Source organism: Cherax quadricarinatus, chromosome 19 (assembly GCF_038502225.1).
Source record: "Cherax quadricarinatus isolate ZL_2023a chromosome 19, ASM3850222v1, whole genome shotgun sequence".
In the NCBI taxonomy this organism is placed as follows: domain Eukaryota; kingdom Metazoa; phylum Arthropoda; class Malacostraca; order Decapoda; family Parastacidae; genus Cherax; species Cherax quadricarinatus.
The window spans coordinates 29,435,851-29,448,662 of record NC_091310.1 but is presented as its reverse complement, the minus strand read 5'-3'; the positions used below and the strand labels follow the sequence as shown (position 1 = coordinate 29,448,662).

General features: G+C 40.2%; 2 protein-coding genes across 3 annotated transcripts in view; both read left to right on the top strand.

Annotated features, from left to right (window-relative positions):
* Positions 1 to 12,812, top strand: part of LOC138852929 (sorbitol dehydrogenase-like) — a 614,649-nt gene that overhangs the window by 399,196 nt on the left and 202,641 nt on the right. The window lies entirely within an intron of this gene.
* LOC128688273 (uncharacterized) overlaps positions 1 to 12,812 on the top strand; it is a 61,031-nt gene that overhangs the window by 2,968 nt on the left and 45,251 nt on the right. Inside the window, exon 2 of one of the 2 annotated variants that reach the window (XM_053776009.2) lies at positions 2,567 to 2,954. In XM_053776009.2, the coding sequence (XP_053631984.1) occupies positions 2,864 to 2,954 (91 nt within the window). In that variant the 5' untranslated portion in view covers positions 2,567 to 2,863. Of the gene's footprint in view, positions 1 to 2,566; positions 2,955 to 5,151; positions 5,473 to 12,812 lie in introns of those variants that run through there. The other variant, XM_053776011.2, reaches the window with a different exon arrangement.

Here is a 12,812-nt window from a genome sequence, read left to right as displayed (position 1 = left end):
GCTTACTACACTAACTTTGACTTTCCTTTTTGCTCTTTGATGACTTTCTCCCGCTGTATGAAACATTCGGATTAAGCACTTTCTTGTCAATAAAATAACAATAAATTAGATCAATGAGACGTCATAGATGGTCCATGTGTTTGAAACAAGTTGCTAGTGACCTCAGTTCTACCTACATTACCATGCTTGGCAAAATTGACAGTATCAAACAAGTGCTTATTTGTATATTTATTTAGATTAGTCACATTTAAAGATATAGTTCATATAAGTAATTTATATTGAGAAATGAATCATTTTACGTATTACATATAGATTAATAAATGATATTTAAAGACGACTTAAAAGTGCTAATCAATAGAAGTAACACAGCACATTCATCAGTCTCATTGCTTATGATCAGTCAGGTATACGAAATTGACGTGACTTAACCTTGATTTGTGAAAACAGAAACAAATATTTTTTAGAGACCCAGTGTTTAAAGCAACTCAGACGTTTCATTTTATCGCTAATTTTTCCACTGATTGATTAAAATACCTGAAGAATAGCTGAAGGAAGTTGTCGATGGCCAACGCCCCCGGGTCCCGGTCCCAAACCGGCAACTTTTTTTTTTTTTTTTTTTTTGCTGGATTTATTTGTTTCACCCATTCCAGAGGACATATGAGTATTGTATATGTGAGTGCTTGTGCATCATACTCGTGTGCGTGTGCATGCGTAAATTATTCTGAATTAAAAAACTGAATATCTAGACTTTGAGTAATAATCACTAATCTTGCAACACGTGAGAGTGTCGAAGGCAGCTACATAATTCCTAAATAGTAAGTCAAATCACGATCACAGCAAGATATTCTAGCAAGTGTACGTTATGTGGAACTAGTAGAGAACAGAGCTTCAGGGCATGATTTTGCAGAGGAAGAGAAGATGGAGCCAGGGTATTAATTATGGAGCGTGGATGTGTGTGTGTACACAAAATTTAGGGAATGGACGGTAATTGGGTTGGATTCATGAAGGAGACCAAGGAAACTAGGCCTTATCTCTTACCTAGAATAGTTCTTCCAACACTTGTCATCCACCAGCGTAATTATAACAGGAAATTACCATAATCTATATACACATCACACGGGGATGATATTCGCTTCCCATTAAGGTAACACCGAGAGAGGTATTTGAGTATATATGAGAGATGTACAGTATTTCTCAAGAGTATATATACTTAATGTAACAATACTTAGATGTGCATATCGGTTTGTGTATATTCGATGAGAATTTGTTTTAGTGCATTTTTTAGGAGTTCAAAGTATTTTTCATGATAGTGTACATACGAATTACGGTCTTATGGTTCACGTGTAGTCAATAGTCCATAAACCTAACAAATTATTGCATACAGAAGCTTGTGAAGGTTCTTGATCCAAGGAGTTTTAGCTACCTTCCCCTTCCTGAAATCGAGCTTGATTACCTCCCATTACGGGTTTAGCTTCTCCCCATGATAATACTTCATCACTCTGTACATTATTTTAGACTAGCAACTGGTTGGGTGATTACCGAGATACAGCCTAGGCTTACAGAAGCTATACACGCTAAGGACTTCTGTCGTTATTATAAAAGAGGATTTACCCAGAGTTGATGCCCGTATCGTTCATCTTTTTTTTTTGTATTTATTTATTTACTTCTATGAGCGCTGCGTGACATACGCGGTCAGAGTGCTTTGTAAATAAAGTTAGATAAGACTCATCTGGAAACAGGACAAGTGTTTCCTGACGTGGGTCTTAGTCATATGATGACCCGCAGCTGGAGTTTTTGGTCACTTGACCGAAGCCTTTCGCTGGCTTACCGGCTCACCCCTTTAAAAATTAAAATATGTATATTGTCCGCTCCGTAAATGTCACAGCTACTGTTTACTTATCGGAATCAAAATTGATGCATAAGCATGCGTCCTTCCATATTAGTAAAAGTTATAATAACTTTGTTAAATTTGTTGCAATTTGCAAACATTTAAACCTTATTAAGTTTTTTTTTTTACATATGTATAAGCGAGACCATATCAAATCGCTGAAATGTGAATACATTTTATAGACTATTATATTAATAGCAGAAGTGCTACAGTCACAGGAGACTTTTGCTGTATCTCAGCATCGCGATAGCGACTGAGATTAATAAAAAAGGTAATTGGTCACCTTTAGACTTGATCTATTCATAAAATTCATGAGGGATGTTCTCTAGTAGCCAGTTGGGGATCTCACTCGCGAAGTGACGCATAATTGATGCGTTTTTCATATATTTGTGTTTAAAAAACTTAAGTGTTAATGAGTAGTTTGTTTTCTTAGGTTTGCAGTAAATCTTGATATAGACGGTCACCTCTTTGTGGATATATTACAAGCCAGTCTCGCGACAAGCTAACGCAGTGTGGTGAGCTGAAAGTGGACGCAACAAGAATCCATTTGACTGATTTTCGAAATTTTGTAAAACGTTGTCAAAGTATAAATACTAGGTGGTTGTAAACCTAGTTTCTGTGTGAGCTTATAAACTGTATCTTTTTTCACTAATCTGTACATTTTTCCTGATATTTTAGAGCATATTAAAGAAAAACGAAGACTGCAGAATTCGACAGTGATTTACTGCTTCCAGTGAAACAATGAATGATCGTAGCTCCGGCAGTGATATTTTTGACAAGGTGGTGCTGATAACACATCCTCATACGGTTATTGGTGAATATATTCTTGACTGTCTCATTAACATCGTGATCTCTTCTTAAACAATTGTTTCTGAGAACTTGCGCCAAAGTGGATAGTATCGTGGGAACAGCTAACTCACCTACCCTTGTAATATTGAGTTCCATCAACACCCCAGTTCGTCAGCAGCAGCCATAATGATGTTGGCTAAAATCCGTGGAATTACGGACACCCTGCAGGACCATGTCATGGAGCTGGCAGACAATTACATCAGCAAGGACGTCCCAGGTAACGTAACTGCAGATTACTCTCCAAGATATTAATGGGACATGTATTTGAAAAAATTAAAGGCTCATGCATTTTAGCACCATTTCGTGCATACTGTTTATTAAAATTCGTAAAGGTTCTGATTATTAATACATTTTGGGGGAATTATTACAGAATTTTGCAGACGCTGTTAAACGTTTGTAGAAATAAGAGGATGTTATTTCTATAGTAGCGTATGTAGCGTGATTTTCCAGTTGGTGTCACCTAACAGGTTTTTCTAATTTGTGTATACAAGTTTCTAATATTTTTTTTAATTGGTGTTTACCATGATTCTCTAATTATTTTATTGAACATGATTTCCTAACTGGTGTATATGACATGGTATTCTAATTGGTGTTGACTGGTTTTCTAATTTATGTGTTTGCTATGGTTATGTTATTATGGTTTTTATATTTGGTGTATAACATTAATCTCTAATTGGTGTATTAAATTTACATGATTTTATGTCATTACTGATACAATTAACAGTTTTCTAACTGGTAAATTTTATATTATTTCAGCAATAGTCATAACTGAGGGCTAGTGCTGAGCCCTGAGTTAATGTTAGTTCTGGGTAAGAGTGTGCAATGAGGGAGGAAGTGTGTTCAGTGTGAGGGTGAACAATGAGGAAGGAGGCGAGCGAGGCGTGTGCCTAACTAAAAGAGAATGCTGAGTACGTGGGTGAGTGCTGAGTGCAGGTGGAGAGAAAGGTATAAGAGCTGTGTCTAGTTGGAAGTTGAGTGCAAGTTTTTTTTTATTTAGCAAAATTTGATTGATCAGCAGTGGGTCTGCTGCCTTATTCTGTATGATAGTTACAAAATGGGGGCAAAAGCTAGGTATGCTTTTTTTATGATCAATATAGAATGGGTCACATACAGTGTCGATATCTTGTCAGCCTGAGCTTAACTTAACTTTGATAAGAAGGGTAAGGAAGAAGGATGGGTAAGGATAGAAATATGGGAAAAGGGTGTGAAGGGGAATGAGGTAGGATATAAAAGGGAAGTGACACAACCACTTTGGTGCAATTTAAAAAGTGTGTGTGTGTAATAACAGAAAATTACTGGAAGGGGTATAACATTTACCCATCAGTCACACAGATATAACAGATATATAGGTGCATGACTCTGAATTGGTATTAGATATACAAGTTGCAATTGCGTTTTTTTTTTTCAGCCTGAGCTGGGAGACTTCAGTAGGACAATGAGGAAATCGCTGAGCACAGGAATGCGGGATGGGGGGGGGGGAAGGAGGGATAATCTAAGTGAAGGAGTGTTGAGTGCAGAAGTGAGAGGAGGGAGATGGGGATCTAAGTTGAGAAGTGATACTGCTTTTGACGGAAGGGCAAAGTACAGCATTTCTTTGCTTATCTAAAGGAAGGGAGGGGTGTCTGTATTGGTATTTATCTGCAGGAAATGTTGGTGTATGTCATGGTATGTATCTAAAGGGAGGGAGGGAGGGAGGGGCGTATGTAATAGTTAAAGGAAGGGAGGGGCGTATGAAATGGTATGGAATTTTCTAATCAATTCTGTATATGGTTTACATGATTAATATATAACTTCTCTCACTTTAGATTTAAATTTCAAGTTTTCCCATGTACTTCATAAGAGATTTCTTGGGTTAGGGAGGTTAAGGGCAGGGTTATTTAGGGCCACGGATACCTTGCTCATTCGCTCAGCTACTGAAATATATTTAGCTTCTGTAGCGTACGTACCCTGACACCTTAAATGTACTCCATTACAAAACAAATTTCCCAAATAACAATATTGATTGTCAACTCTATATACTACTACTACTACTATTTTTTATTTACTACAAGTACCTGTACATGGTATACAGGCCTAGCTGACATTAACATATACTACTATATAGAAAACCACTTGTTATGCGGAGCATTTCGGGAAAATTAGGTCAGTTTTGTCCCAGGATGCGACCCACATCAGTCGATGGGTGAACGCAGACAACCGATGCAAAGAAACACGCCCAGTGTTTCTACCCTCGCTGGGAATCGAACCCAGACGTCGCCGTGTGAAGCAAGAGCTTTAGCCACCAGGCAAAACTATTCGGCACGAATCTAAACTTAAAATAACCTTGAAGCATGTTACTGAGAAATTGGTACGCGCGCGTGACTAAAATGGAAAGAACTGTGAGGGAATGGCAACAAGAGACTAATTTTCCCACTGCAGCTGGCAGTTGTGTTTGGCCTCTGGTGGTGGCTGAGCCTTGCCAGTGTTGGTCGAGCACTATACAAACGGAACTCTGTGTATGCGAAGGCGTCTCTCTTTTCACTTGCACCACCACTACATCCTGCATTCAACACTGATCTGAGCTGGTGGTCTCCGTGCTTGTTCTCTCTCTCTCAGAGTGTTGAACTTAGTGTGTTCTCTTGTGGATATAATTTCGCGTGGAAAATACTTCAGCGGGACTACCCAATGGCGCCAGGAGTGTGATTTTGATGGATAATTTGGTGATTTTGGCGCTGCCTGTTCTATAGCATAACAAGGTAAGACTTGCACAATAATACGACAGGGTGTATAAGCCAAGATATGTGTATGAGTATATAAAATGTACAGTAATTAAGACTGGTGGCGGGAGATACTTGACCTCTCTCCAGACGAATGTGACAACTGTCTATATACACTTAGTTCACTTTAATATATATTTTAGGGGTTACTATTTTACTATTACAGTCTTAATGACCAACTTTACAATACCTCCATATATATGTCGTGCCGAATAGGCAGAACTTGCGATCTTGGCTTAAATAGCAACGCTCATCTTGCCATATAAGACAAGCTAAGATTTGTGTATGCAATAATTTCACCAAAATCATTCTGAACCTAACGAAAAAATATATTTCACTGTGTTTGTTTAGTATTAAATTATTGTAAACAAATCTAAAATATATTTAGTTAGGTTAGGCTAAAATAAATTGTTCTTGTTATAATAAGGTTAGGTAAGTTTTCTAAGATTCTTTTGGTGCAAAATTAAAGTTTTTTACATTATCATTAATGAAAAAATATATCTTTAAATGTATAAGAGGAAATTTTAGAAAGGACTTAATTTTAAATGAGTTCTTGCTAATTGACCAGTTTTACATATTCGGCACGACACACACACACACACACACACACACACACACACACACACACACACACACACACACACACACACACACACACACACACACACACACACACACACACATAAACACACACACACATAAACACATACACATAAACACACATACATACACATAAACACACACACATACACACATAAACACACACATACACACATAAACACACACACGTAAACACACACACATAAACACACACACATAAACACACACATAAACACACACATACACACACAAACATACACACAAACACACACACATACACACAAACACATACACATACACAAGGGTAACAGGAGTAATGAAAAAGCCAGGATGAGCCCATGGTTTACCCAAAGGTGCAGGGAGGCAAAAACCAAGTGTGCTAGGGAATGGAAGAAATATAGAAGGCAAAGGACCCAGGAGAATAAGGAGAACAGTCGTAGAGCCAGAAATGAATATGCACAGATAAGAAGGGAGGCCCAAAGACAATATGAAAATGACATAGCAGCGAAAGCCAAATCTGACCCGAAACTGTTGTACAGCCACATCAGGAGGAAAACAACAGTCAAGGACCAGGTAATCAGGCTAAGGAAGGAAGGAGGAGAGACAACAGGAAATGACCGGGAAGTATGTGAAGAACTCAACAAGAGATTCAAAGAAGTGTTCACAGAGGAGACAGAAGGGACTCCAGAAAGACGGAGAGGTGGGGCACACCACCAAGTGCTGGACACAGTGCACACAACCGAGGAAGAAGTGAAGAGGCTTCTGAGTGAGCTAGATACCTCAAAGGCAATGGGGCCAGATAACATCTCCCCATGGGTATTGAGAGAGGGAGCAGAGGCGCTATGTGTACCCCTAACAACAATATTCAATACATCTATCGAAACAGGGAGATTGCCTGAGGCATGGAAGACAGCAAATGTAGTCCCAATCTTTAAAAAAGGAGACAGACATGAAGCATTAAACTACAGACCAGTGTCACTGACATGTATAGTATGCAAAATCATGGAGAAGATTATCAGGAGAAGAGTGGTGGAACACCTAGAAAGGAATGATCTCATCAACAGCAGCCAGCATGGTTTCAGGGACGGGAAATCCTGTGTCACAAACCTACTGGAGTTCTATGACATGGTGACAGCAGTAAGACAAGAGAGAGAGGGGTGGGTGGATTGCATTTTCTTGGACTGCAAGAAGGCGTTTGACACAGTTCCACACAAGAGATTGGTGCAAAAACTGGAGGACCAAGCAGGGATAACAGGGAAGGCACTACAATGGATCAGGGAATACTTGTCAGGAAGACAGCAGCGAGTCATGGTACGTGGCGAGGTGTCAGAGTGGGCACCTGTGACCAGCGGGGTCCCGCAGGGGTCAGTCCTAGGACCAGTGCTGTTTCTGGTATTTGTGAACGACATGACGGAAGGAATAGACTCTGAGGTGTCCCTGTTTGCAGATGACGTGAAGTTGATGAGAAGAATACACTCGATCGAAGACCAGGCAGAACTACAAAGGGATCTGGACAGGCTGCAGAACTGGTCCAGCAATTGGCTCCTGGAGTTCAATCCCACCAAGTGCAAAGTCATGAAGATTGGGGAAGGGCAAAGAAGGCCGCAGACGGAGTACAGTCTAGGGGGTCAGAGACTACAAACCTCACTCAAGGAAAAAGATCTTGGGGTGAGTATAACACCAGGCACATCTCCTGAAGCGCACATCAACCAAATAACTGCTGCAGCATATGGGCGCCTAGCAAACCTCAGAACAGCATTCCGACATCTTAATAAGGAATCGTTCAGGACCCTGTACACCGTATACGTTAGGCCCATATTGGAGTATGCGGCACCAGTTTGGAACCCACACCTAGCCAAGCACGTAAAGAAACTAGAGAAAGTGCAAAGGTTTGCAACAAGACTAGTCCCAGAGCTAAGAGGTATGTCCTACGAGGAGAGGTTAAGGGAAATCAACCTGACGACACTGGAGGACAGGAGAGATAGGGGGGACATGATAACGACATACAAAATACTGAGAGGAATTGACAAGGTGGACAAAAACAGGATGTTCCAGAGATTGGACACAGTAACAAGGGGACACAGTTGGAAGCTAAAGACACAGATGAATCACAGGGATGTTAGGAAGTATTTCTTCAGCCACAGAGTAGTCAGTAAGTGGAATAGTTTGGGAAGCGATGTAGTGGAGGCAGGATCCATACATAGCTTTAAGCAGAGGTACGATAAAGCTCACGGCTCAGGGAGAGTGACCTAGTAGCGATCAGTGAAGAGGCGGGGCCAGGAGCTCGGACTCGACCCCCGCAACCTCAACTAGGTGAGTACAACTAGGTGAGTACACACACACAAAGACACACACACACATACACACACATACACACACATACACACACATACACACACACACACACACCCACACATACACACACACACACACACAAACACACACACACACACATACACACACACACGCATGCATATACAGCAGGCCTAGTGTCTAATCGACATGTGCCTAGGACAGAATGGTAGCTAACACACACACACACACACACAGACACACAGACACACAGACACACACACACACACACACACACACACACACACACACACATATATATATATATATATATATATATATATATATATATATATATATATATATATATATATATATATATATATATATATATATATATATATATAGTTGCTAGAAATACTTTTTACAATGCAAAAAGGGACAACCAGCCTTATTCAACTAAAAATATGTTGGTTCTCCCTTACCATGAAAACTTGGTTGATATGCCTTCTCTTCTTAAGACTTTTAATATTAAAGTTGTATTAAAAAATCTTGATACAGTAAAAAAACTTTTGATAAAGAATTCCCCCCAAAATGCTGATGGATGTGTCTATAAGATTCCTTGTAAAATTTGCGATAAAGTTTATTACGGTCAAACTGGTAAAAATCTCGAACTAAGATTAAAACAACATAAATATAGCATTAGAACTGGACAAGACTCCAATGCTCTATTTATTCATGTAAGAGATTTTAACCATCCAATTGATTTTCAAAAAGTTGAGAAAATATTATCAAGCAAGTCCATGGTCGATAGGAATATAATTGAATCTTGTTTCATAAAAAGCAGTTTTGACAATAATATGAATATTTTCTTTGGTTTATATAAATTAGATCCATTTATAATTAATAGAATTTGGGAAGAATTTAATAATACACTGGACAAATAATTTTTAAATTTTCTTGGGTAGAATAGTTTGTGGGGTGAGTTGTGCAAAGGACCTATCCAAATTGGGTCGGCGCGCGTCAGGTGTTTAACCGTTGTGGGATCTGATAGTGAGGTGCTGGCCTGACCCCTTATATAGCTTCCTTGTATGCTTTACTTTCATAGTTCCTTGATAATGTGAGTAGTCACGAAAGCGCTTGGAATTTCTCTATTTTTTCAGAGTGGTTGTTTTGCATATTCCGAAATCACCTGTTTACTGTGATCTTATTGCATATATATTATATATATATTTATACATATATATATTATATATATATTTATACATATATATATTATATATATATATATTTATATATATATTTTGAAGTTAGATCACTTGCATTACATCAAGCGCCACAGGTCACTCATACTTGTCAGCAGCCAGCGCATATCTGGAGAGGGTTTCGGGGATCAACGCCCCCGCGGCTCGGTCTGAGACCAGGCCTCCTGGTGGATCAGGGTCTGATCAGTCTGGCTGTCACTGCTGGCCGCATGCAAACTGACGTACGAACCACAGCCCGGCTGGTCAGGTACTGACTTTAGGTGCCTGTCCATTGCTTTCTTGAAGACAGCCAAAGGTCTATTGGTAATCCCCTTATGTATGCTGGGAGGCAGTTGAACAGTCTTGGGACCCGGACAATTACTGTGTTGTCTCTCAGTGTACTCGTGGCGCCCCTGCTTTTTAGTGGGGAATGTTGCATCTCCTGCCGAGTTTTTTGCTTTCATAGGGAGTGCTTTTCGTGTGTAAGTTTGGTACTAATCCCTCTAGGATTTTCCAAGTGTATATTATCATGTCTCTCTCTCTCTCGCCTGCCTTCCAGGGAATACAAATCGAGGGCCTTGAACCGTTCCCAGTAATTTAGTTGCCTTATCGTACTGATGTGTGCAGTGAAAGTTCTTTGTATACTCTCCAGGTCAGCAATTTAGCCTGCCTTGAAGGGGGCAGTTAGTGCACAGCAGTATTCCAGCCTAGAGAGAACAAGCGATTTGAAGAGAATCATCATGTGCTTGGCATCCCTTGTTTTGAAGGTTCTCATTATCCCTCCTATCATTTTCTTAGCAGATGCGGTAGTTACATTGTTGCGGTCTCTGAAGACGAGATCCTCTGACATCACTACCAGGTCCTTCACATTACAATTTCGCTCTATTGTATGGTTAGAATTTGTCGTATACCCTGATGTAGTATTAATTTCCTCAAGTTTTCCCATATCTGAGTAGTTGAAATTTCTCCTCGTTGAACTTCATATTGTTCTGAATGGCCCATTTGAAGATTTGGTTGATGTCCACTTGGAGTCTCGCGGTGTTTTCGATGGAGTCCACTATCACGGCAATCCGGGTGTCATCAGCAAAGGAAGACACGGAGCTATGGCTTACGTCTCTGTCTATGTCAGATATGAGGACGAGGAATAAAATGGGAGCGAGTACTGTGCCTTGTGGAACAGAGCTTTTCACCGTAGCTGCCTCAGAAAGTTATAAATCCATCTACCAACTTCTCCTGTTATTCCTTTATCCCGCATTTTGTGCGCTATTACACCGTGGTCACACTTGTCGAAAGCTTTTGCAAAGTCTGTGTATACTAGATCTGTATTTTGTTTATCCTCTACCTCATCCAGGACCTGGACCAGTAGCTAGGACAGGCAGGAGCGACCTGCTAAACCCATGCTGCCCTTGGTTGTGTAATTGATGGGTATCTAAGTGGTTGGCGATCTTGCTTCTAAGAACCCTTTCAATGATTTTTATGATATGGGAGGTTAGTGTTATCGGTCTGTAGTTGCATGCAATTGCTTTACTGTCACTTTTATAGAGTGGGGCTATATCTGTTGTTTTTAGTGAGTGTGGGATGACCCCTGTGTTCATGCTCCCTCTCCATAGAATGCTGAAGGTACGCGACAGGGGCTTCTTGCAGTCCTTGATGAACACGGAGTTCCATGAGTCTGGGCCTGGGGCAGAGTGCCTTTTCGAAGTCTTGTGGTGTTAGGATAATATCCGAGATTTTTGAGATAACCAAATTTTGGGCCTCGTTCATAAAGAATTCATTTGGATTGTCGACCCTTAGTTTGGGCAGCGGCTTGCTGAACACTGGGTCATATTGGGACTTTAGTATCTCTCTCATTTCTTGGCTGCCATGTGTGTATGTTCCATTCCGCCTAAGCAGGGACCCAGTACTGGATGTTGTTTTTCCCTTAGATTTGGCATAAGAGAAGAAGTATTTTTTATTTTTTTTTCAATTTCCTTTACGGCTTTTAGTTCTTCCTGCGATTCTTGTCTCCTGTAAGATTGCTTCAACTTAAGTTCGATATTTAACATTTCATTGACCAGTGCCTCCCTTCGTATTTCAGATATATTGGACCCTCTCAGCCGCTTTGTGACTTCGCCTTCGTCTGTATAGGGAGCATCTCTCTCTCTTTCTAGTTTACATCTCTTTTTCTTAATGAAATGTGCCTTGAGCAGATCTCAAGAACCACAGTTTATTTTTTCTAGGCAAAGGTTCGGATCTGTGTTGTTTAGGATATCTTCCCAGCTTGTTTCAATTAGGATATAGTTGACTTGTTCCCATTGTATATTTTTGTCATTGAAATTTAATTTTGTGAAGACACTCTCATGACTGATCACATTTTGCTGGTCAGGAGCCCTGTGCATACATGTCTGCACCTCTATTATATTGTGATCTGACCGCAATATAACCGTATCAAAGACACTTTGATACGGTTATATTGCGTATCAGATCGTCATTGTTAGTGAAAATGAGGTCCAGTGTATTTTCTCGTCTTGTAGGCTCTATTATTTGCTGGTTTAGGGTGAATTTGGTGCAGAGATTTAATAGCTCATGTGTGTGTGAATTTTCATCTGAGCTGCCTCCATGGTTCTTTTGTATAAAACGAGATGTTTCGATCGCTTCGCGATCCGAAAAAGGTATTCCCATATTCTATATTCCCAGCCTCCTCTCAGTCAATGCACGCAAAATGAATAGTGGAGGATAGTCATAAAATTTCGGTGTAGCAAAATATAAAATATGCTTAGGTGTGTGTATGTGGGTATGGAGTCATATACATATATTCACTTACATATGTATACACGTGTATTTAAACGCACACACACACACACACACACACACACACACACACACACACACACACACACACACACACACACACACACACACACACACACACACACACACACACACACACACACACACACACACACACACACACACACACACACACACACACGAGCTGAGTCTCGACCCCTGCAACCACAATTAGGTGAGTACAGTTCCGGAGCTCAGGAGAATGTCCTACGAAGAAAGGTTGAGGGAAATCGGCCTGACGACACTGGAGGACAGGAGGGTGAGGGGAGACATGATAACGACATACAAAATACTGCGTGGAATAGATAAGGAGGACAGACAAGATATTCCAGAGAGGAGACACAGAAACAAGGG